Here is a 24,685-nt window from a genome sequence, read left to right as displayed (position 1 = left end):
GCCTTTAATCCCAGCACTTGGGAGGCAGAACCAAGCAGATCTCTGTGAGTTCAAGGCCAGCCTGGTCTACAGCATGAGATCCAGGACAGGCACCAAAACTACATGAAGAAACCCTGTCTTGAAAAACCAAACCAAACTAAACCAAAAATGTATTGTCACCAGGCCGTGATGGTGCAGAACTTTAATCCCAGCACTCGGGAGGCAGAGACAGGCAAATCTCTGAGTTCGAGGTCAGCCTGGTCTACAGAGCTACTAGATACAGGATGGCCAGGGCTACACAGAGAAACCCTGTCTTGGGGGAAGAAAAAAACAACAAACAAGCAAAAAAAACCAAAAAAACCCAAAAAAACAGAGGTTTGGGCAGTGGTGGTGGCACATGCCTTTAATCCCAGCACTTAGGAGGCAGAGCTAGGCAGATCTCTGTGAGTTTGAGGCCAGCCTGGTCTACAGAGCAAGGTCTAGGACAGGCACCAAAACTACACAGAGAAACCAAGTCTGGGCCTGCTCTCCGCCTCTTTAAAGAACACGTGATCATATCCCCTGAGCTAGTAGATTGCTCTTGCAAAATAAAACTAAGTAAAATAAAAAAAATGCCTTGAGCTGGGCGGTGGTGGCACACGCCTTTAAATCCCAGCACTCGGGAGGCAGAGGTGGGCAGATCTTTGTGAGTTCAAGGCCAGCCTGGTCTACAGCGTGAGATCCAGGAAAGGCGCAAAGTTACACAGAGAAACCCTGTCTCGGAAAACAAACAAACAAACAAACAAAAAAATGCCTTGATGTGATTGATCATCTCCTGTCATCTTACAAATACACATTCCAGGCAGGGCTGGCTTTGTGCCAGATGTGAGGGTGACCCCAGGTCTGGATCTCTATGAACCCCAGAATACAGGCTGGCTTTGGCCCACACAGAGAGTAGGTTGAGGGTCACCACAAGGCTTTGGGCTAGTCTGGAGCTGGCAAGGAAGACCTACACATCAGAAACCAGAGGGCAGTGGGGGCTGTCTGTGGGCGGAGCGGGGACTCCACCAAGGCCAGTGTTCCAAGCCTAAAAAGGACCGGATAGATTGGATTTTCTGAATTTTTGGATGTAGAGTCCACTTTAGAGGTTCCAATCCATCCAGCATTGCAGCATTGTTCTATTATCTATCTATCTATCTCTACCATCTATCATCTATCTATCTATCATCTATCTATTTTGGTTTTTTAGACAGGATCTTACTATGTAGGACTAGCTGGCCTGGAACTTGCTTGTAGACCAGGCCTCAAACTCAGAGATCTGTCTGTCTCTGCCTCCTGAGTGCAGCCACACCCAGCCCTTTACATTTTGTTTTTAATTATTTTGTTGGTGTGTGTTTGCCTGTGTGTTTATGTGCACCAGATCTTGCAGGAGCCCAGAGGCTAGAAAAGGGCATTGGTTCCTCTGTAACTAGTTAGTTGTGGGTCACCATGAAGCTACTAGGAACTGAACCCAGAACCCGGCGCTCACTACCTGCTCTAACTGCTGAGCCATCTTTCCAGTTCCCCGCAGCCCCCTATAGCCCTTTTGTGATACAGGGTCTCAGGTAGGCCTGGCTGAACTCACTGTGTATGTAATGACTTTTGAGCTCCTGATCCTCTAGCCTCTGTGCCCATGCTCAACGTATACGGTTCCGGAAGATTCAACAGGGCCTTGTGCGTGCTGGCAAGCACTCCACCAGCCCTAACTCCAGAACCTCCTCACCCCAAACTGTTCACAATGGAGTCTCTCACCCCACACCACATGGTCTTTCAAGGTCCACCTGCACTGCAGCACCTGCCAGAGCGTCACACCTTGCTGACTCTTCTACTGCCTAGCCTCTTCAAAACCTCCACTCCAATTCAAGACATCTGGGTTATTTCTTTTCGGCTGTTAGGGTTAGTGCTGCTGTAACATTATTGGAGCAATTTTCCTCTTCTGGGGAGGACACTGTGAGACTCCTAGACACGTGGTTAACCACGGACCTGCCCACAACGGACAAGCGCTGGTTCTGCCTGCTCTTCCTCTCCAGCACTCCCACTGCAATCCTAAGCTGACCTTCCATTGACACTCATTTCTCATCCTGTGGACCATGCAAGCCTGACATCCAGCCCAATTCCTGACCCTTTGTGGACAATGTGGCCTCAAGCAGTGGTGGATGGATCAAGGGGAAGGATCTGATTGAGCATGCCGGCTTTAAGTTGTGGGGAAATAAACATAAAACCCTGGTTAACTAATAACCAGTCCTAGAGTATATTTTTTGATGGGAAGGCCTTCCAGTGCTGAGCAACCAGGCTTATTTCACTTCCCCAAGAGGCCATTAGCACTCCCAACCGGCTCCTCAGCTTCCGCTTCCATGGCCCTCCCAGTGCTCCACCCCCAACCCCATGGCCCTTTTCCAACAGGACAAAGGTCGGTTACTGCAGCACTTTTATTTTCCTTTACACAATGACGTGTTGCTGGGGCCTAATGTTCTCACCGAACAGTAGAAAACCAAAATTTGTCATTTCTTAAAGAATTGAGTACAAAAAACCTTACATAAATTAAAAGGATGAATACATTTACAGGTGTCAATGCAAACTTTCCCAACTCAAGGCAAGTTAACAACCCACGGCGGTCAGGAGGGAAAACACCAGAACGGAAACTGGGTCCTAAGGCTCGGACTTTCCCACCCACCGTTAGACCGGCAAGACGGAAGTGGTAACTGGTTCAGGAACCCTTGCCAGCCTCGAGAAATCCTGGAAGTCAGCTGTTGGTTTTAATACCCTGCACAGATCACCGCATGGTGCTTCACAGATCCACCAGGCTGGGGATTTCTCCTCCACAGCTATGCTCACCCCAGCCACCAAGTGACCGAGCCACATGACTAAGGACTAAATCAAGATATGCACAGGGTATTAAACATATACCAAGGGAACAGTTAACTTGAATACAAGGTCAAAAATCAGCAACAAGTTCTACGATCCAGTGCTGATATTGGATACAAGCTTCAAGGACAAATTTCTTTTCAAAGGCTTATTCCAGTTTCATGAGGCTAGCATGAGGTGTGTACATTTGCCAGGGCAAATTGATACTTCAGAATTAGCTCATGCAGCAGATGCCTGGCACCTGCTCAGTCCATCTAGAAGCATTTGCGGTGGACGATGGAGGGGCCCGACTCGTCATACTCCTGCTTGCTGATCCACATCTGCTGGAAGGTGGACAGTGAGGCCAGAATGGAGCCGCCAATCCAGACTGAGTACTTGCGCTCAGGGGGAGCAATGATCTGCAGAGGAAACACAAGGAATAAGAACCTGTCTCTCGGAGTTCCAACTCCCACCCACAGCTGCTAGGCCTGCTCAGGCGGAGAGTGGCAGGCACTTACCTTAATCTTCATTGTGCTGGGTGCTAGGGCCGTGATCTCCTTCTGCATCCTGTCAGCAATGCCGGGGTACATGGTGGTTCCACCAGACAGCACTGTGTTGGCATACAGGTCCTTGCGGATGTCCACGTCACACTTCATGATGGAGTTGAAGGTGGTCTCGTGGATGCCACAGGACTCCATGCCTAGGGGACAGAGTTCGTTTAGCCACTCACTTCCGTGTGGTCCGCCCCTTCCAAGGATACAAGAGCCCTTGGCTCCTGCATGCACCACGTTCAGGACACCTACCCAGGAAGGAGGGCTGGAAGAGCGCCTCTGGACACCGGAAGCGCTCATTGCCGATGGTGATCACCTGCCCATCAGGCAGCTCATAGCTCTTCTCCAAGGAAGAGGACGATGCAGCAGTAGCCATTTCTTGTTCAAAATCCAGGGCAACGTAGCACAGCTTCTCCTTAATGTCACGCACAATTTCTCGCTCAGCCGTGGTGGTGAAGCTATAGCCCCTCTCAGTCAGGATCTTCATGAGGTAGTCTGTCAGGTCCCGGCCAGCCAGGTCCAGACGCAAGATGGCGTGGGGCAGGGCGTAGCCCTCGTAGATGGGCACAGTATGTGTGACCCCGTCACCAGAGTCCATGACAATGCCAGTGGTGCGCCCAGATGCATACAGGGACAGCACCGCCTGAATGGCCACGTACATGGCTGGGGTGTTGAAGGTTTCAAACATTATCTACGGAGGGACAAAGAATACCTCAGTGAGTGACAGGGACCCAGAGCCACCCACACCCACACTCTACATGCTGCATGCCACAAATGTGATGTGTGAAGGAAAAAGGAACAGAACGCAAGCAGAAACGCAAACAGAAACCTGGAGGCTTCAGGGAGGAAATGCCAGGAGAGGAGGAACAGAACCCTGGAAACACCAAAGAAACACTTGAATATCAGGAAATGAGGCAGAACAGAAAATGACTCGTCAGACTCAAGGACAGCAGAGGCCTGGACGTAAGCATACCTGCGTCATCTTCTCTCTGTTAGCTTTGGGGTTCAGGGGGGCCTCGGTCAGAAGCACCGGGTGTTCCTCAGGGGCCACACGCAGTTCATTGTAGAAAGTGTGATGCCAGATCTTCTCCATGTCATCCCAGTTGGTGACAATGCCGTGCTCGATAGGATACTTCAGGGTCAGGATACCTCTCTTGCTCTGGGCCTCGTCACCCACATAGGAGTCTTTCTGGCCCATGCCCACCATGACGCCCTGCGAGAAAAGAGCCCGTCAGGTTTGCCCCACCCACCGCGCACCTGGGGCCTAGGAAGGACCCGAGGGAGTCTACTCTCCACTAACCTGGTGTCGGGGGCGCCCGACGATCGAAGGAAACACGGCCCTGGGGGCGTCGTCGCCAGCAAAGCCAGCTTTGCACATGCCGGAGCCATTGTCAATGACGAGTGCGGCAATTTCTTCTTCCATTGCGATCTGTGCGGGGACGCCACGGAATCAGCGCAGCCCTCACCGGACCAGGAGGAGCAGCTCCCTCCCCACCCCGCTCCCAGGGCGGCCTCCGGGGCCCGCGTAACCGTCGGCAACCGGCGGCCCCCGCTCCGCCGCGGCGCGGAGGGGCTGCGCACTGCGTCGGGCCCCGCCCTGCCCCCAGCGGGACCCCGAGCCGGGGATGCAGCCCTCGGTCCACCCGCCAGGCGCCCTGGGCTCCGCGGAGGTGCGGCAGGGCGGCCCGGGAGAAGGCGAGCCACAGAAGGAAACCGAGGCAGGCCCGAGGGCGAGGGCGGCGGGCCGCTTACCGGCGAAGGACGGGGAGACTGAGCAGCGAAAAGACACGCAGCGCGGATCGGCGGCGGAGTGTGAGACCGACCGCGGCCTCCCCCGCCGGTATTTAAGCGGGAGCGGGCCGCGCGCGCGCGGGCGGAGGCGCGCGCGGCCCCAGAACATGTCCATATATGGCGATCTTTCCAAAAGCCGGGCGCCCATTGGCCCGCCCGCCAGGGACACGTGGGGCCCGGGGCCCGCCCGCCCCTAGCCCGCGCCGCCGCCAACGGCCCCGCCCGCGCCGCCCCCGCGTGCTCGAGACCGGGCGCGGGCCTGGCCTCCGGGGGTCGCAGCGAGTGGCGCGCACCGGTGGTAGGCCCTGCCCTGCCCCGGTACTGCAGCAGGGAGGGCCCGGGCTGCGCCCCGAAACTGCCGGGCCCCAGGTGGGCCGCGCCCCGCGCTGGGGTGAGTCCCGTGGCCCCCGCCCCGCTGAGTTCTGCGCCCCGTGCACCCCCCCCCCCGGAGCTCTCCCTCCAGGCTCAGTGCGGATCTGGGCCTCAACAGCTGGTGCCTGGCTGGGGAGGGGCCATCAGGGTCCCCGGGGGTCCCGGGAGCGGCCACCACCGTGTCCCAGTCACGTGGGAGGGGTCACTGGTTACAGCCACGTCCGCGAAGGCCCCTCCACCGGAGGAGGGTCGTCACACATGCAGGCCGGGGTGGGTCATCATTGGAGGTGGTGGTGGTGTGTGGGGGGGCATTGTGCCATGCTAGTCTCCTGAGGACATTCCAGGGAAACTGAGGCGAGGGAGAACTTCGGACTTTCAGAATGGTCCAGCCCCGCCCCCGTCTTAGGCAAGCGGGGCGAGATGCCTCTCCATTGATAATGAGGTCCGGGTCAAACTGGTTTTGGGCACAGAATGCATGTACCTTAGTCTCCTCCAACAGGCGCGCGATGGGGCGGGGGGGGCATCACTGCCCTTCTCCCCATGAGACAGCTCAGGGAAACCTGTCACCCTTGGCAGGGTCGTGGCCGCACCTTCCAGTGCCCCGCCTTGATTATCCCCGGAGGGAAAGCTGGCACTGCACTTGGGTTTATTTGTAAGCTCCTGGAATGGCTCAGTGTGGCGTTAGACAGAAGGGCAGCGGAGGGGTAGCAGTGAGGGGATGGACCCCAAGGTCACAGGACATTCAGCTAGCGGATGGGGCAGTGCCCCACTCCCCACCAGCCCTCACACGGGCGCTCTCGGTGCGCCCTGGGCCCTGCAAGGTCAGCTCCCCGTCCGAACGGGCCCAGCAGCCTGCCCGGCCTACCCGCTGTCACCTTGTCATCGGGCCCAGAGAGAAGGGCGCTGGGCCCGCGAGGAGCCTGGGGTACAGGGGTGGCCAAGGGGCTGTCAGAGGTGAGCGCCACCCTCGAAGGGGACGCAGGGGCTGGACTTCAGACCACGAGCCTGCGCGACCCTCCGGCAGGGTGGGGGTGGGTGGTGGGTGGGTCCCGAGACGTGATGGCACACACTGAGACGGGGAAGAGGGAGGTTTCGGTAACCCCTGTCACCCGCCCCCGGCTCTCTCTGGAGCGCCTTTGTCTGCGTGTGTGCAGAGGGCACTGGACTCGGGGCCGGCTTTGCCCGGCCGGCTCCCTCCAGACGCCGGCGGGGGCGCCTTGTCCCCCGGCGGTGCGCGCGCGCGCGCGGCGAGGCCCAGGTGCGGCTCAGGTGTGCGGGTGGGGGCAGGGGCGGCGGCGGCGGCGGCGCGGCCATATTTGGCGATTTCGACCCGCGCTCCGCCCGCCGCCGGGAGGCCCGCGGCCGCCCTGAGTCACGGGGGCGGACGTAACGGACGAGGCGCTCCTCGCCTTATTTAGTCAAGCAGGCTACCCATTGGCCCGCGGGACAAAGGGGCGGCGGTCGCGGCCGGTGCGCGCCGCAGACCCCCTCGGCTGTGCGCTTGGGCTCAGACACGGCCCTCCCTGGGGGCCGCGGGGGAGGGTCACCCCGGGCGGAGCGGAGCCGCCGCCGGGCCTCCCGACGCCGCGCACGGGGGTGGGGGGTGCGGGGGGAGGGGGGAGGCGTTGTGTCCGCGCTGTGATTTTTCTGCTTTGCAACCCGGCAGTGCGAGGCCTCACCCAAGGTCAGGTCGGGGCCGTTCTTGGCTGCTGCGGAAGCGGGGGGCCCCACCCCTCTTGGAGCGGGCAGGCCAGGGGCAGCGACTGCAGGGCTGCCAGAAGTGGGCGTGCCCTCCCGTTGTAAAGAGAGACTCAGTCTAGAGAAATGACAGGAATTTTTGTTTCCCTGTGTTGGCTCTGGTCAGTTTTTATTGTGACCTCGATGCATCTTATTTCACATTCTGGTCGCTTAATGGATGAGAAAAGAGCAGTTCAAAGAGGTGAGGAGGGAGGTTTAATGCAGGCTGCCCCACCCTGAAGCCCTCCCGTGTCTTCTGTCAGTCCCTTCCCGCTGCGGCCACTTTGGATACTCCCTGGACTCCTGCTCACCTCTGTACTTGGTACCTCCATCCTCCAGCACGTGCTCCACCCCCCTGCACCCTTCCATACTTCCTCCTAACAGGATGGCTTCTTGTTAGGCAAATGGAACAAGAAACTTGGTCCTGGGTCTACGATTGGTCTCTACTATTCCTGCCGTCAGGGATGTCAGCCTAACTCTGACAGAGAAGAGACTGATAAGCTGTGAGACTTGGGGCAGGTTCGGAATGTAAGTACCAAGGCTGACCTTTGGGTGAGGGCGGGCTGCGGCACTGTAAGATGCTGTCGGGCGAGGGCTGAACTCCTCTGCTGTCTTTGAAACGTTTCTGTAAGTCTAATAACCCATAATAAAAAGTAAAAATGTCCGAGGAAACCAAAATCTAAACACCCTGAGTTCACTTTCCTGTCCTAGGCCTTTGCAGACACATCACAAGGAAGTGGGTATTTCTTGTCTGTCCAGGGCCAGCAGGCCAGGAGGCACAGGACTGGCCTTGCCCCTGAAGGGGGCACTAAGCTGAGGGTGAGGCTGACGCAGTCTCCAGTGAAGAGCATTGAGCCAGAACTCGGCACATTACAGCCATGAAGGTCAAGGGTCTGCGAGCATCATGGACACGCACCACATGTAACACAGTATGTTAGCCAACTGTGAGCCCGCCCCTCCCACTTTGGGGAGGACTTCTGCCCAGCCTGAGTTGATTCCCAACTGCTCCAAGATGTTCCCAGGTATTCTGTGTTCACTTAGTGCTCCTCTGTGTCAGACCTGAGGCTAGACTAGGCAGGACTGCTCACCTGTGCCTTGGCCTACTCTCACGGATACACTCACCCAGCCAGCTGAGACCCCAAAGAGAATAATTCTCCCCCGGCCAGGTGTGGTGGCCCACACCTTGATTCCATCACTGCAGCAGCAGAGGCGGGCAGATCTCTGTGAGTTCAAGGCCAGCCTGATCTACACAGTGAGTTCCAGGACAGCCAAGGGCCTTGCTCTCTGTTGGCTCCACAAAGTAGCTCTATAGCCCAGGTGTCCTCTGCCCTTCATTCTGCTGCTGCGAGGTGTGGTGTGGTAAGTGGTCCTGGGAGAGAGTGCTGAGGACACACTGCCTCCTCCCCGGAGCCCAGCACACCCTAACGCTGACATACCCCGCAGTTCTTATTCTCGGCCCTCTCTTTCTGAACCACAGAAGACACTAGTGGCCACCCCAGTCCGCTGACCTGCCACATCTGTCTAAACCTGCTTCTGGCTCAGCAGCAGGCTGGTCCCCACAGTGAGCTCTGCATCCCCCATTTTCTGTCGCTCACACAGCCTCATGCTCTGAGCCCTGTCCAGGGGCACTGGGGCTCTGGTGTGGGTTAAACCTGAAGCTCCATCCTTGCTTACTGAACCCTGGCTCCTGACCACTGCCTGGCTTCCATCTCTGCCCCCCACCCCCCACCCCTAGGCCCAGAGATCTGAGGCTTCCAGTTATACCCACTGAGGAGCCACAGAAGCCCTGCCCTTGATGAAGCTGGATACCCTTACGCATGGGAAGCTTGAGTGGAGCCAGATGGAGGCGAGAGGGAGGGTTTCCCAGCTCTGGAGGAGGCAGAAGTGGGCAGGGCCTGGACAACCAAGAAAATGGGGCAGATTCAGTTTCAACTTCCACCCTGACCTCAAAATGCAGGGATTGGAGCACAGGGAGGGAGGGACTCCCATTCTCCCAGGGTCCCTTTCCCGTTCCCAGTTCATCACCGTTCATCGGCTCTAGTGACCCCATACAGACCAAGGAGCAGCTACCTGGCTGAGGGCTGCAGGGGACAGGACAGGTTAACCGCCACACCATACAGGGAGTAACCTGCAGAGCTAGTCTGGGTCGGGGCCAGCAACCACCCTGAGGAGGCTGGGCCAAGCACCTGACTAGGAGGCAGGTCAGGGACGGACAGAGGGCTGAAAGCCGTGGCTCTGGACGTTCTGTGCCCTGCCACAGCTGGTGTGCACCAAGGGAGGAAGGTGGAGGGAGGCTGGAGTTCTGCAGGACTCGGGAGGGGCACTCTGACCCTACCTTTGCCCTCCCAGGGGAGAAGGGAGGCGTGACCTGGGCGGCCCCGTGGGAGTGTATTCTACAGGGCATGGGAACCTGTCATCTGAGGGATCCCAGCTCGCACTCAGGCCAAGCCCAGTGTCTGGCCCGCTGTGATAGTTGCCGACCAGTCCAGCTGCTAGCCTCTCGCCACCTGCATCCTCGGAACCGGGGTTTCCCGCGGAGAAATCTATCTTTAGAGGGCACAATGGGCCTCGGAAGGAAAACCAGTGGGGTGGGTGGTCGGGAGTGCGTAAAGGCTGTCTGCTCAAACTTTAAGGCCTGGGAAGCCTGGGCCGCCTGCCTCCCCCTCACAAACTGCAGGCAGGAGGAAAGCTAGGCGCTGCTCGGGCTGTACCTCCCCTTCCTGAGACCTCGGCCTGGGGCGGAGCGGAGCGGAGCGGAGCGGATGAACGCAAGGCCGGCTTTCCAAGGTGGGCGCAGGCTAGGGGCAGCTTCCCGGGGGTTCGAGCTTGGGTTACACGGACCAGCAGGTGGCGCCCCTGGGCCATGCGGAAGGCAGGTCAGTGGCTGGCTAGTGTCATTCCCGTGTGGACCGCCAGGTGAGTCCCGCTACTGACACTTACTGAGGTTGAGAGGAGTGCAGCTCACCTGCACTTCAGATCATCCTCACCTCGAAGGCCGAGAAGGACCCTGAAGCTAATAACCGCGCAGGGCCAGGGCTGGCCCATCGCTGAGTCATCTCTACCAGGGTAACCAAGGCTGGGTTGTGGCCAAGCAGCGGGGCCAAGCAGCGGGTGACCTCAGCTGGTACTGACGCACGGGGAGAAGGTGGGGCTGGCGCGGCGAGCACCCAGGACAGATGGACTCTCTGCCAGATAGGACCAACCCATTGGATATCGAGCATACACACACAGGGATCCCCTGACCCGGTGTGTCTGTTTGCTAGTGTGAGAGGTTTGCGCCCAGCTGCCTTGCCTTGGACTCCTCGGTGTCACTGGTCACACCGTCACCGAGCCACCTACCAGCCGTCATTTCTCAGAAAAGGAAAAGGACGGCGCAGTGCAGGAGGCAGTGCAGGTCACAGAGCGGAAGTGGTCTGCAGTGGAGGTTAGGGCTCCGAGTCCCGTCCACACACACCTGATCTGCGCCCCATTGAGTCAGAGGTGGTTTTTGTTTTGTTTTTTCTTCCACCTCTTTATCTTTCGTTTTTGATTTTTTTTTTCTGTTTTTTCGAGACAGGGTTTCTCTGTGTAGCTTTGTGCCTTTCCTGGAACTCACTTGGTAGCCCAGGCTGGCCTCGAACTCACAGAGATCCATCCGCCTGCCTCTCCCTCCCGAGTGCTGGGACTAAACTAGGTCTTTTTTTTTTTTTTTTTTTTTTTTTTTTTGGTTTTTTGAGACAGGGTTTCTCTGTGTAGCTTTGCGCCTTTCCTGGGACTCACGTGGTAGCCCAGGCTGGCCTCGAACTCACAGAGATCCGCCTGGCTCTGGGCTGGAGAGATGGCTCAGCCGTTAAAGGCTAGGCTCACAACCAAAAATATAAACTAGGTCTTTTAATCCCAGCACTCGGGAGGCAGAAGCAGGCAGATAGGTCTCTGAGTTCTTAACTAGTGTTTGATGTGGGAGGACCCAGCCCATTGTGGGTGGTGCCAGTTGTTGCCTGGTGGTCCTCAGTGGTATAAGAAAGCAGGCTGAGGAGCTGGGGAGATGGCTCAGAGGTTAAGAGCACTGGCAGCTCTTCCATGGTCCTGAGTTCAATTCATAGCAACCACATGGTGGCTCACAATCATTTATAGTGGGATCTGGTGCCCTCTTCAGGCATGCAGGCAGAACACTATGTACATAATAAATAAATCTTTGTTTTGTTTTGTTTTTTTCTAGACAGGGTTTCTCTGTGTAGTTTTGATGCCTGTCCTGGAACTCGCTCTATAGACCAGGCTGGGCTCGAACTCACAGAGATCTGCCACCACCAACCAGCTATAAATAATTTTTTTTAAAGATTTATTTATTATGTATACAGTGTTCTGTCTGCATATACACCTGCAGGTCAGAAGAGGGCACCAGATCTCATTATGGATGGTTGTGAGCCACCATGTGGTTGCTGGGAATTGAACTCAGGACCTCTGGAAGAACAGCCAGTGCTCTTAACCTCTGAGCCATCTCTGCAGCCCTATAAATAAATCTTTTTTTTGGTTTTTCGAGACAGGGTTTCTCTGTGTAGCTTTGCACCTTTCCTGGAACTCACTTGGTAGTCCAGGCTGGCCTCGAACTCACAGAGATCCGCCTGGCTCTGCCTCCCGAGTGCTGGGATTAAAGGCGTGCGCCACCACCGCCCGGCAATAAATCTTAAAAAAAAAAAAAAAATCCTAACTAAAACACATAGGTTGCAGCAGTGTGTGCCTGCGATCCCAGCACTTGGGAAGTAGAAATAGGGAGGGATCCCTGGAGCTTGTTGACCAACCAGTTTAGCTGAATCAGTGAGCTCCAATGAGAGGTCCAGTCTCCAAAAGAAAGATGGGGGCTGGTAACATGGCTCAGGAGGGAAAGGCATTTACTGTAAAAATATGATGACCTAGTTCGATCTGCAGAACCCACGTAAAGGTGGAAGGAGAGAACTGACTCCACAAAGTTGTCCTCTGATCTGCACACACACATAATAAATAAGTAAGTAAATAAATAATTTAAAAGAGAAGATGGAGCCGGGCGGTGGTGGCGCACGCCTTTAATCCCAGCACTCGGGAGGCAGAGCCAGGCGGATCTCTGTGAGTTCGAGGCCAGCCTGGTCTCCAAAGCGAGTTCCAGGAAAGGCGCAAAGCTACACAGAGAAACCCTGTCTCGAAAAACCAAAAAAAAAAAAAAAAAAAAAAAAAAAAAGAGAAGATGGAGAGCAATTGAAAGTCACCCAGCATCAATTTTTGGCCTATTCATACATCCATGCACACACAAAAGACATATACACACACATTAAAAGTCTTTGACTGATGTGAGGAGGGTCTAGTTCATGGAGAGCAAGCTGATCTCTGCAGGCAGTTGTAGATGTGTGCCTGGGCATATCTGGGCCTTTGAGTCTGTAGAAATGGTAAGATCTCAAAGATGGAAGCTAGGCAGTGTTGAGGGCTCACATTGTCCACACAGGTGTCTGTCTCCTAGGAGCAGACCTAGTGAAGCCCACACATTGAAGGACTTGGGCTCAGATGTCTCATGAGTGCTCCCTCCGGCCCTGAGGTCACAGACTTGCTGTGACACCCTCTGTTGTCCTTGGGTTCATTCCTCTTGGAGACTCTTGGTCTTGCTAGAGCCTTGGAGTTTCTGACATGACAGAGTCCCCGGTCTCCCCTCCCTTGTCTTAGCTTATGAGGCATCACTACTTTATGGTTTTTAAAGTGATGGAAGCCAGGAGATATCATGGCTTCTGTTTGTGAAGGGGACTGGGGTGGCACAGGAGTTGACATACAACAGATGTTTTGGTCTTTTTTGTGTGTGTGCTCTGGTGGAACTAGAGATCAAGCCCAAGGGCCTCACATCTAACAGTAAGGAAAGGTCTGTCACTGGGCCAGAGCAGCAGCAGAAACAGGTATTTTAGCCAGGCATGGCTTTACATGCCTGTCATTTTTTATGTGCATTGGTGTTCTGCCTACGTGTATGTCCTATGAATTTGAAATAGCAAACAGTGGTATAAGAAATGATGTAATTATAATCTCAAAATAAAAGAAAAAAATGGAAAACAGCAACAAAAAGAATCCAGGTATGTCAGTGAGCTGCCTTGCTCAGGTTGGGGTCAGGGAGTTTGTAGGGGAGGAGTGGGAGAGGGAGGTGAAGGGAGGTGCTCACTGTGCAGTCAAGAAACTCTCTCCCCATGCTCTTCTTTCTGACATGACCCTCCCTTGTTGAGCTGAGCCTGTTACCCTAAACCAGGTCTGCAGGCCTCAGTAAGTGAACCTAGGCAGAGTAAATAAAGCGAGGCCCCTCCCCCTTCGTTGTGTGTAAGTGGAACTGCAGAGCCTCCCATGAAAAATTGATTCAGGAGCCCCGGGAGGGAGGGAGGGAGGGAGGGAGGGAGGGAAGGAGGGAGGGAGGGAGAGCACAGCAGGAGGCAGGGCTTGGGTCTCCGCCAAACTGGACCCCGGGCAGGAGCAGGTGCCCTGCACAAAGATGAGGAAATCAAGGTTGTGGGTAGTGTTGGGCAGCATGGTGCCAGTTGGGTAGCCTGCCCTTTTTGCAGGGCCAAGGAGCCTGGGAGACCAGGAAGGGGTTGGCTACAGGGGTTGATGGGGCCGAGATCTGAACCTTAGCAGCAGCTGAGCGGTGTGGGTGGAAAGCCTCTCTGGAAGGGTGAAGAGCTGGGGTTTCCCGGTTTTCCTGAAGGGCTGTGAAAGGTCAGCCCTTGGCCACAAGTCTGCCCAGCTGTTTCCCAGATTCCAGGGCTCTGGGCCATCAAGGGGGGAAACACCCATCCCTGCACTGACGGGCCTGTGCCAGCTCACACCACCAGCATCAGTGCTGCTGGGCACCAAGCTTGGCCCACGTGCTGGTTGCCATGGCAGTAGGCAGCATGCTGGCAGGAGCCCCAGATTGGGCTAATCTGGATGGGGATGGGGAGTTATCTGGGTTCTGGGTACTATTAACACTGTTGGGGGCCAGCTTGGGGGAGAGGGCAAAGAGGCCCTTTAGTGGTCAGGGAAACCCATCCCCCAGCACTCTGAGAAATGTTTCCTAAAAGCTAGGTGTGTGGTGAATACCTTGAGTCTGGGGGCCTTCAGGGCACTCTCTGCCCCTGCCCCCCAGCTGGACTTTCCTTGAGAAGGGCAGACCCTAGCCTTGCCATAGCCAGACTAACAGCTGAGGTGACCCCTGCCTTTGAGACCCAGCTATGATTAGAATGGCCCACTCACTGCTGGTCCACTCACAGTGGACTGCTCTCTGAAGTAGAGGTTGGGGCATTGCTCACCCCAGTGGCCTCTCAGAGTCCATCAAAGGTGCTCCTCCCCGAAGACATACATGCTGAAGTTGGTGCATCAGGTAGCCTGGCATCTGTGCCCAGACCTGGTGCAATAGTGTCAGAGAGCCATACTTTGGGCATACGGTCTTCCCTTCTGGTTCAGGGTGGATAGAGGGGATCCTAGAAGGGAGGTTCCCAGGGTGCAGCCTGGACAGCCCGTAGTGCAGACACATATGTGAACCCAAGATAAGAGGTGTGCATGCCCAGCAGTGGTGGCACATGCCTTTAATCCCAGCACTTGGGAGGCAGAGGTGGTCGGATGGTCTGATCTCTGTGAGTTTGAAACCAGCCTGGTTTACAGAGAAAGTTCCAGGACAGCCAGGGCTACACATCTTGTCTCAAAAAACAAGAAAAAAAGTGTGTGTGCATTGGGGCTGGATAGATGGCTCAGTGGTTAAGAGCACTGGCTGCTCTTCCAAAGGACCCAGGTTCAATTCCCAGCAACCACATGGCAGTTTGCAACTGTGTGTAACTCTAGTTCCAGTGGATTTGACTACCTCACACAGACATATACACGGGCCAAATACCACCACACATAACACTTAAATGAATAAATAAATAAAAATGTAAAAGGAAAGAAAAAAGAAAGGTATGCTTTCTATCCTCTAAGTACCTTGAAGACTGGCAGGAGAACCCAGCCTGCCATAGACTTGTGTATAGCTGGGATATGACCTACACCCTGGTTAGGGGATCCTTTAGACAGTGCCCAGCCTGACTGTTATGCCAGCATACACATCAGCTGGTGTCTAGGGCAGCATCTTCAGAGGCTGGTCTGACTCACCAGGTGACTACAGTGACTCAGCCCAGCCCCTCTCCCTGTGATCCTTCACACACACCAACACAGACACACTCAATACCCAGACCTGCCAACAGTATTACGACTTCCCACAGAACCACAGCTCATTACACAGGAACTAGACCCAGCATCAGTCAGACACCGAAGAATCACCTATTCTGTGATAGAACCCCTGGTGGGATCCTTAGTGGGCAGTGGACCATAGGCTTTGGAGTCGGCAATGGAGGAGACCCAAGAAAGCTGCCTCCCTGCAAGCCAGCAGGCCTCCCTGCAAGCAAACCCTCCTCACACACCCTGGCCCAGCAGTCCTCCCTGCAAGCAAACCCTCCTCACACACCCTGGCCCAGCAGTCCTCCCTGCAAGCAAACCCTCCTCACACACCCTGGCCCAGCAGTCCTCCGTGCTAGCAAACCCTCCTCACACACCCTGGCCCAGCAGTCCTCATATCACACAAATACCAATAGCTTTGCTCCAGCTGGGGCTGTTGGGGGGAGTGTTCCAAAATTAAGCAGCCACACACTTCTGGCTGTATTACCAAGAGACTGTCCAGAGCCAGGCCACTTAGCGCCTGGCGGCCAGGCCTCCTCCCGCTAGGCACCTGATGCCGGTGAATCCTGCCAGCACCAGTCAGGCTAATGAAGCCATTATGCCAATCAGAGGGACAAGACACACAGGGATCTTCTGCAGCCTGGCTAGGTGAGGCTAGGGCACATTTGGCACAGCTGGCACTCAGGCCCCCCCCACCCCCCCACAGACCAACCTAACTAGTCCCTTGGGACCTGGTTGATGTGAGCCTGCTCCAAGCCAGGGACACTTCTCAGTATGGACACCAGCCTGGTAACGGGAGGCTTTTGCATGGACATCATGTCACCCCAGACTGTCTCTAGGGCAGTACTTGGCACACAGCCTGATCACACTTTCAGATGGTGCCTCATACATGTGTGGGTCACAGGCGTGAATAAAGCAGAGAGCTGAGACCAGAGCGGGTAGCACATGACAATCATTCATGAACCCCACTCTGAGCCCTCTGTGGAGGACAGCTCCCTTAGTTCCTCAGTGTTTCCACGTGTTGGATGGGTCTACCTCACCCTCTGCATGCTTCTTAAACACAGACACCTGTGCCAGTCTGCCCCTGTATAAATCCCCTACCAGGGCCACTTGAGGGTGGAGGGCCCAGGAAGATGGCCGGACTGGGCTGTGGCTGGAAATGCTCCACGTCCTTCTATTACTGACCCCCAGGAACGCCTTCACACACTGTTATGGGCTTCCCAGTCCACAATAGCCACACACTGTTAGGAGGAAGAAGACACCAGTTCTGGCTCAGGCCCAGGATGGGCAGCTCCAGTTTCCTGCTTGGCTCTGGTCCCCTTAGGCAGGTGCAGCACACAGGAAAGCAGGGTAAAACTGAGCAGGGCTGCTAAAGCTCTCTAAGATTCCTCTCAGACTCAGGATGGAGAGGGTACAGTGAGGTGGTCCCAGGGGTAAAAAGGACCCCGAGGTCATGTGTGGCCAGCTTCCAGCATTTCCTGAACTGCACATCCCATCCCCCACTCTTCGATTCCATGGGGACACTTTTGGAAACATAGGGAAGACTGTTCTTCCCTACACAGCCCCTATATTCATCTTTAAGGCCACAAGTCAAGCCTGTAACCCCCTGTGATCTGAGCAGCAGTAATGGGGTCCCCAAACCTCCTGAAGGCCCTTGAAGCTGGATCACCCTGGGCTCCCTGCATAGAGGAGAAGTACATAGGAGCCCTGGCACACCCTGGGTCTTTGCCAGTCACAGGGATGTTTTTCCACACAATACAGTCCTGTGTGCGTCACACCGTCTCCCTAGCTCACCATATGAGGCTGGTCTTCTCAAACCAAGAGGATCAGGAATACCGACCAGGGCACCTGTCGCAGGGTCAAGGTGTCCCAGCCTTACCACTGGCCCTTACACCCTTCCTACTGCCTTCCAGCCCACAGACAGGGACAGTGTCAGACCCAGGGCCACACACGGATAGGAACTGTGGGCCAGGGGGACAGGCCAGGATGATGCTGCATGCTACAAGGGGCCATTTGCTCCTGGCAGCAGGAATCAGAGACGCAGTAACTGGATCCTGCAGAGGATCTGGCGGCCACTGAGGGTGGAGGGCTGCGATCAGGTTGCCACCCTGCTGTGAGTTTTCCACTGGGCAGCTTTTTCTACCTTGGGAAAGAGCTGGGCTGGACTGGGGGGTCTAAGCTGGGGGTGGAAGGCTCTGGAGCAATAGGCAGCAAGAAGAGAAGCTAAGAGGTGAGGGACCCACGAGATAGGACGTAGGACCCAGTTAGCTGTGGGTGAGGACAAGGAGGTAGTCAGTCTTGCTCTTGTCCTGCTGGGCATCAGGCTTTGGACTTGGTGCTATCCAGGAGTCACTGAAATCCAAGCTGGGGGTAAGGCAAGGTGGCTACTCCTCCTAAGCCGGTGCATCTCTGATCCGCCCCCCTCACCCGCCCTCGGCTGCCCGCTGGCCATGTAAGATCTGCCGGGGTGGCCAAGGCCACAAGACAGAGGCAGTGTTGGAGCAGGTAGTGTCCATGTCACTGGCTAGGCTTGGAGGCCAAGGGCCAGCTGAACAGAGCTGGGCCTCTGGGGAGGCCACAGGGCCCCCGAACACTCAGAGAGAGCTTCCCAGGACTCTGAAGCAACGTGGCTAGCCTCAAAGATGCCAACCAACGGATTGCACCAGGTACTGAAGATCCAATTTGGCCTTGTCAACGATGCCAACCGCTACCTGACAGCGGAGAGCTTTGGCTTCAAGGTCAACGCCTCGGCGCCCAGCCTTAAGAGGAAGCAGACATGGGTCCTGGAGCCCGACCCAGGGCAGGGCACCGCCGTGCTCTTTCGCAGCAGTCACCTCGGCCGCTACCTGTCAGCAGAAGAAGATGGACGTGTGGCCTGTGAGATGGATCGGCCAGGCCGTGACTGTCGCTTCCTGGTCTTGCCACAGCCCGATGGGCGCTGGGTGCTGCAGTCAGAGCCACACGGCCGCTTCTTTGGTGGCACCGAGGACCAACTGTCCTGCTTTGCTACAGCTATTTCCCCTGCAGAGCTGTGGACTGTGCACCTGGCCATCCACCCACAGGCTCATTTGCTGAGCGTGAGCCGTCGGCGCTACGTGCACCTGTGCCTGCAGGAGGACGAGATGGCAGCAGACAGTGACATGCCTTGGGGTGTGGATGCATTGCTCACTCTCATTTTCCAGAGCAGGCGGGTACTGCCTCAAGTCTTATGACAGCCGCTACCTGCGCAGTGACGGCCACCTTGTCTGGGAGCCTGAAGCCCGTGCCTGCTACACCCTAGAGTTTAAGGCAGGCAAGCTGGCCTTCAAGGACTGCGACGGCCGTTACCTGGCACCCATGGGGCCTGCCGGCACACTCAAGGCTGGTCGAAATACGAGGCCCGGCAAGGATGAACTCTTTGACCTGGAGCAAAGTCACCCACAGGTGGTACTGGTGGCTGCCAACCACCGCTATGTCTCTGTGAGGCAAGGTAGGGTGTGTGTGTGTGTGCAGCTAACATTGTGTTGTGTGTGCTACATGTGCCGGGTTGGGTGTGTATCCACTGGAGATGGGTATTTCTGCATACGGTATAAGCCTGTGGGCCTACTGAGTCCTGGTGGGTTCAGAGGAGTGCTCATCACTGTAGACATCTAGAGAATATCAGCTGAATTTGGTGACTGCTGGACTGCAGCTCTCTAAGACTGGAGGGTGAGGCAATGGCAGAGTCTGAGGGCAGCGGGAGGGTGGGAAGCAGACTGGAGAGGTCCTGCACTTTCTTGCTCTTCTGCCACCCCACTTTCTGGTCTTTGGGGGAGACAAGGGAGAGAGCAGGGCAGGGCAAGGACACCACTTTCATATGCTTGACCATGGGAACCTTGTGGGGGGCCCAAGAATGGGAGACTTCATTGTTACCTTCAGTGTTAGCAGATACAAGCCAAGGCCACCTTGCCCAGGACCTGTGCTTCTAGGGGAAAGGCGCCATTTCCACCTGTGGGTGTGGCTTGGCTCTTCACTTCCTGGCCACTGATCACTTGTGTGACACCTGAGTAGTTTGGGGTAAACATAGTGTTCCTACTGCCCCATGAGGAAGCCAAAAGTCTTAGTGGCCCTAGGCTACTGGCGTAACCCTGGCCTAGGCTAGAAGGTAGAGTTGTTTCCATCTTGGGTTCTGGGCTCATGCACCCCCAGGGTGCCTAGACATACCCTGACCTGGGTTCTCTGGGCTCAAATGAAGACGTGAGGCAGGCCCTTCCTACTCATGTAGACCCCTTTCATGCCAGCACTTACCAGAGAAAGGGCAGTTCCCATGAGCCTCTTGTACCACTGCCCACTGCAGCAATCCAGTCTCTGGGCATCTTTGGGTCCTTTCCAGATGGTCAGGGACACCCACGTGAGAGGCCAGCCTGCCCAGGACCTACAGCTGCAGTCGTGGCCTTTAGGCTGGTCTGAAGCAACAACAGGCATTGGAGTCACCAGCACGTGTCCTTTCCCATCACCACCCCAGCAGTCCTACCGCACCACCTGGCCTGGAGAAGGCTCAGATTGTCCACAGTCCTTAAACTAAGCAAGATAGCTGGGACAGTGGTAGTGGAGTGCTTCCTGGAGGAGGAGGTGATGGTAGACAGAGTGTGCGAATAGCCTGTAAAAGAGACCCAGGAAGGAGGCACCAACAGTAGTGTCATACTATGGCCATGCTATGGGGCATTGGTAGTGATGTTCGTGAGATGATAGAGGGGTGAACGTGGTAGAGATGGTAAAGATGGTGATGGAGGGGTGGGAGTGGTGGAGGGCTGGAGATGTTAATAAAGGGATGGTGGTGTAAGGGAGTTGGTGGAGGTTGTGGTGGGCTGGGGAGATAACTCTGGTGAGCACTTGCCTAGTGTGTACAACACCCTGAGTCCCATCCCCAGCACCGAAGAAAAAGATGGTGGATCTGGTAGTCATGGCACTGGGTAGTGTCTGTGGGGATTACTTTTCAGCCTTTTAAAAAAAAATATGTGTATATGTGTGTGTGTGTGTGTGTGTGTGTGTGTGTGTGTGTGTGTGTGTGGGGAAGGGTATGTGCAAGTGAGTGCAGGTGCCTGCAGAAGCCAGAAGAGGGTGTTACATCATCTAGAGCTCTAGTTATAGGTGGCTGTAGACCATTTGATAAGGGTGCTGAGGACAGGACTCAGGTCCTCTGCAAGAATATAAGTGTTCTTAAGCCCTGAGCCATCTCTCCAGCCCACTTTTTCGTCTTTTAATTTTTATTATTATTAGCTGGGTGTGGTAGTGCACGCCTTTAATCCCAGCACTTTCAAGGCAGAGGCAGGTGGATCTCTGAGTTTGAGGCTAGTCTGTTCTACGCAGTGAGTTCCAGGACAGCCAGAGCTATATAGTGAGACCCTGTCTTGAAAAAATATTGTGTGTGTGTGTATGTGTGTGTGTGTGTGGGGGCACATACATGTCAAGCATGACACACTTATAGAGGTCAAAGGACAACTTCGTGGGATCATTTTTCTCCTCCCACCTTTACATGGATTCCAGGGATCGATCTCAGATTCTCAGGCTTTCACAGAAAGCACCTGAACTTGCTAAGACATCTCACTGACTTCTTTTCAGCCTCTTGATCACCCTGTATGTGATTCCATCCCCTTGGTAGGGGGTCTCCTACTAAGGACTTGGAAGGAGAGGCACCAAGTGCTCATCTCTGCTTCTCTGGGCTGGTGATGCTTGGCAGCTGTCCCAGCCTTGGGACTGGTGTTGGGGAGAAGGCAGGTCTTTGTGTGTCGGGGTGGAAGTGATATTAGGTTCAAGGCAGTCCGAGAGGTAGATTTGGGCTTGTTTGTCCTGGCCAGCATAGCATCTATGGAGTAGCAGCCCAGCTTGACCTGGTCACCTGGAGAGACAGCCCCAAACTTGTCTTCTAGTCAGGAGCTGCTTATGAGCCACCAATTTACAGTTTGTCCCACTGGACTTCTTTGCTGTCCCTCCACAGCATGCCAGGTGGTGTCTGCCCTCACTGGCACTGCAGGGCTCACGGGCAGCGCAGCTATGAGCATTTGTTTCTGCCAGAAACAGACTGACTCAACTATTCCCTGAATTCTAGCAGACATACCTCATACTCATTATCCAGAACCAACCCCTCAAGAGAGGTAAAGTCATCACTGTCCAGATCATTCTGGATTCTGTGCCCCTCCCACTGCCAGTCAGTTCCCTAAGCAGGTGAATATGGGGAGGAAGATGCTTGGTAGCATTCTGTCTGCAGAGGCAGGTGGGGTGATGTGGGCACAGAGCACCTTGGCCTGCAAGATGGTATGTGGCATTGGCTGAAGTCAATGGATGGTGCTGGTTGGCATGCCCCGCTCACGTCCTTTGACCTGGTTCTGCCCGCTGAAAGCCCACTCTTCTTGCCGCCTGTAGCATTCATCCATGTGAGACACATCACCAGGACTTTCCCGTTGACTTCTGCTCACCACGAGGCTTGGTGCATGAGACTGAGGACTCTCCTTGGTTCCAGCCATCCAGTTTAGTATTTGTTGCTAGAATGATGAAGCTGGCAGGGGTGGAGACAGTAAAAAAAAAAAAAGACTGGGGTCTCTGTGGGCCCAGGGCTGGAGAGATGGCTCAGCCGTTAAGAGCACTGGCTGCTCTTCCAGAGGACCCAGGTTCAATTCCCAGCACCCACATGATGGCTCACAGCTGTCTGTAACTCCAGTGCCAGGGGACCTGACGCCCTCGCCTGGCTTCTGAGTGTACTGCACACAAGTGGTACAGACACACACACACACGCAAAACACTCACACATTAAAAAAACAACCAACTCAAGAAACAAACTGTTAGACCCTTTCCTGGGATATGCTAGCTGCTCTTCTGCATGGAAGCAGTGACCCCCAGTGTGAGGGTGCCTGGGCATAGCCTTTGGGAGCTAGAGAACGGCAGTGGATTTCACCCTCTCCACTAGTGACTGCCGTTTGGTTGGTCCTCTCTTCTCCTTCAGGGTTGGATCAGATGTGGTCCCTCCTTCGGGCTTTTCCCCTCTCACCTCATTAGTTACACCTTGAGCCCCTGGGGCTCACGGAGGTTCTACCCGCCACACTTGTCAGAGTAACCAGTTGCCAGGAAACTGATGGGTTTGTGGGAGGGGGCCAGGGCTTATAGGACAATCCTGAGGAGGCTTCAGTGCCTGCATGCTGCACCAGGACATGGAACACAAACACTGGTCGGGTCCTGGGCAGCCTGCCTTCCCCTAGGGCTCCAGGACACCCAGTACATGTGTGGGAGGTAGGCTGGTTCCTAGTCCCTGGCTAGGATCTAGGTCACCTTAGGGGGAAGGTCAGAGACCCCCCAGCAGCTTAAGGATGAATTATAAATAGAAGCTGCTGTAAATCCTGGGTCAAGAGAGCAGGAACAAGCAGATTACTTGCTGATTAGCAGAATGGGGATTAGCAGCATGAAAGGTACTATCTTAGGGATCGAGGGAAGAGCTGGGTATGTGTGGGGCACACTGGTATCTGCATGGTCCTGGGCAGAGTTCCCTTGCCTCTGACAGATGGCTTCCAAATCCCAAGGTGAGAGCTCTAGCTGAGACTCTGTCTTCATGGTATCCCAAAGCATGCTTCCCCCTCTATGCCTCCCAGGAGCTTTGAGGGGCTTCACTGTCTTCTCCCTCCAGGAATCAATGTCTCAGCCAATCAGGATGAAGAACTGGACCACGAAACCTTCCTGATGCAAATTGACCAGGAGACAAAGAAGTGTACTTTCTATTCCAGCAATGGTGGCTACTGGACCCTGGTCACTCATGGGGGCATTCAGGCCACGGCCACACAAGTGTGAGTGCACCTGTCCCTGTCTCCATCACCATCACTTACAAACATGACCATCACTATCGCCCCCAATACACCTTTCTTGTTTTGTTTTGTTTGTGAGACAGGACTCACTGTGTAGCCTTGGAACTCACTATTATAGACCAAGGTGGCCTCCAACCCACAGATGTGCCTCTGCCTCCTGAGTACTGGGATTGGAGGCATGTACACCACCACACCCAGTGACCACAATCACTTCTGTCATCACCTCCACAACCATCATCTCCACCAGCATCTGAGCACAGCTTATCTATGAGGACAGCAGCCTAGACAGCAGATGTTCACTGGGGTGGGGAGTAGCTCCCACCAGCCATGGATATTTCTGCAGAGGGCAGGCTTCTTTCTCATCCCTGGAACCCAAGGATAGGGAGACCAAACTGCGCCTCTCTCTCTGAGATCTTGTCTGTGTCTCCCCCACCCCCAGTTCTGCCAACACCATGTTTGAAATGGAATGGCGTGGCCGGCGGGTGGCACTTAAAGCCAGCAACGGGCGTTACGTGTGCATGAAGAAAAACGGGCAGCTGGCCGCCATCAGTGACTTTGTGGGTGAGCACCCCTGCCTTCTGTAAGTTGGGGCAGCTTTCCACCCCTCGTCAGTGCATCTAAGCCCTGCCCCCCCCCCCCCCCCCACTTCATTCATCAGGGAAGAAGTCAGATCCAGGGTCTTTTCCTTTACTGTCTTTGGGGAACCCTGGGTACTCCCTTAACCCCTGTACATTAGGAACGTCTAGGTTCTGTCACATTAGGTTCCTTGCCACAGGAGCACACTAGGCAGTGGCACACCTGGACCCCCAAGTCCACGGCCTGCACAGGACAGGTAGGGGCAGGAGCAGTACACAGCGTCCTCTCCCTTAGGCGAAGACGAATTGTTCATCCTTAAACTCATCAACCGACCCATCCTGGTGCTGCGTGGTCTGGACGGTTTTGTTTGCCACCGCCGAGGATCCAACCAGCTGGACACCAACCGCTCCACCTATGATGTCTTCCACCTGAGCTTCAGGGATGGCGCCTATCAGATCAGAGGTGCGGGAACAAAGGATGCAGGGAGGCAATGGGAGGCATGGGGTCCAAGGGCCCTGCCGACCTCCAGCCTTGCCCCCAGGCCGCGGAGCTGGGTTCTGGTACATCGGCAGCCACGGAAGCGTGTGCAGCGACGGTGACTTGGCGGAAGATTTCCTCTTCGAGTTCCGAGAGCGTGGCCGCTTGGCTATCCGTGCCCTCAGTGGCAAGTACCTGCGTGGCGGCGCCTCAGGGCTGTTGCGTGCTGATGCAGACCTGCCTTTGGGGGAAGCTCTCTGGGAATATTGAGGACTCACAGGGGTTGACCCCAGCGCCCCACCGATCCAGCATTAAACCTTTGTTGCGCAGCTGCTGTGGGCTTGCACCACCCAGCTTGGGAATGGGAAGGGT

General features: G+C 55.4%; 2 protein-coding genes across 2 annotated transcripts; one reads left to right on the top strand and one right to left on the bottom strand.

The window, feature by feature from the left end:
- Nucleotides 1-2,408: 2,408 nt before the first annotated feature.
- Actg1 (actin gamma 1) lies at nt 2,409-5,279 on the bottom strand. The gene is made up of 6 exons (XM_052758894.1): nt 5,145-5,279; nt 4,693-4,821; nt 4,366-4,605; nt 3,645-4,083; nt 3,360-3,541; nt 2,409-3,260 (listed from the first exon to the last, which is right to left on the bottom strand). Exons 2-6 carry the CDS (start codon nt 4,813-4,815, stop codon nt 3,117-3,119), a joined length of 1,128 nt encoding a protein of 375 aa, XP_052614854.1. The 5' UTR covers nt 4,816-4,821; nt 5,145-5,279; the 3' UTR covers nt 2,409-3,116.
- A 9,957-nt stretch (nt 5,280-15,236) lies between these two features.
- On the top strand, nt 15,237-24,642 carry Fscn2 (fascin actin-bundling protein 2, retinal). Its single transcript, XM_052758893.1, is given in 6 exon segments — nt 15,237-18,643; nt 18,645-18,921; nt 23,086-23,242; nt 23,700-23,821; nt 24,131-24,298; nt 24,378-24,642. Coding segments are annotated over 6 exon segments (1,479 nt in total). The 5' UTR covers nt 15,237-18,094; the 3' UTR covers nt 24,584-24,642.
- Nucleotides 24,643-24,685: the final 43 nt, after the last annotated feature.

The sequence above is a fragment of the Peromyscus californicus genome, unplaced genomic scaffold (genome assembly GCF_007827085.1).
Source record: "Peromyscus californicus insignis strain IS unplaced genomic scaffold, ASM782708v3 Scaffold_3__1_contigs__length_106647218, whole genome shotgun sequence".
NCBI lineage: Eukaryota > Metazoa > Chordata > Mammalia > Rodentia > Cricetidae > Peromyscus > Peromyscus californicus.
Note: the sequence above shows the minus strand (reverse complement) of the source record. Positions and strands in the feature narration are given on the sequence as shown.

Coding starts and splice junctions, on each gene's coding strand:
- Actg1 (XM_052758894.1), bottom strand. CDS start 4,815: ATGGAAGAAGAAATTGCCGCACTCGTCATTGACAATGGCTCCGGCATG. Junction 4,606..4,692: donor TCGGGCGCCCCCGACACCAG/GTTAGTGGAGAG, acceptor CTTTTCTCGCAG/GGCGTCATGGTGGGCATGGG. Junction 4,084..4,365: donor ACAGAGAGAAGATGACGCAG/GTATGCTTACGT, acceptor GTCCCTCCGTAG/ATAATGTTTGAAACCTTCAA.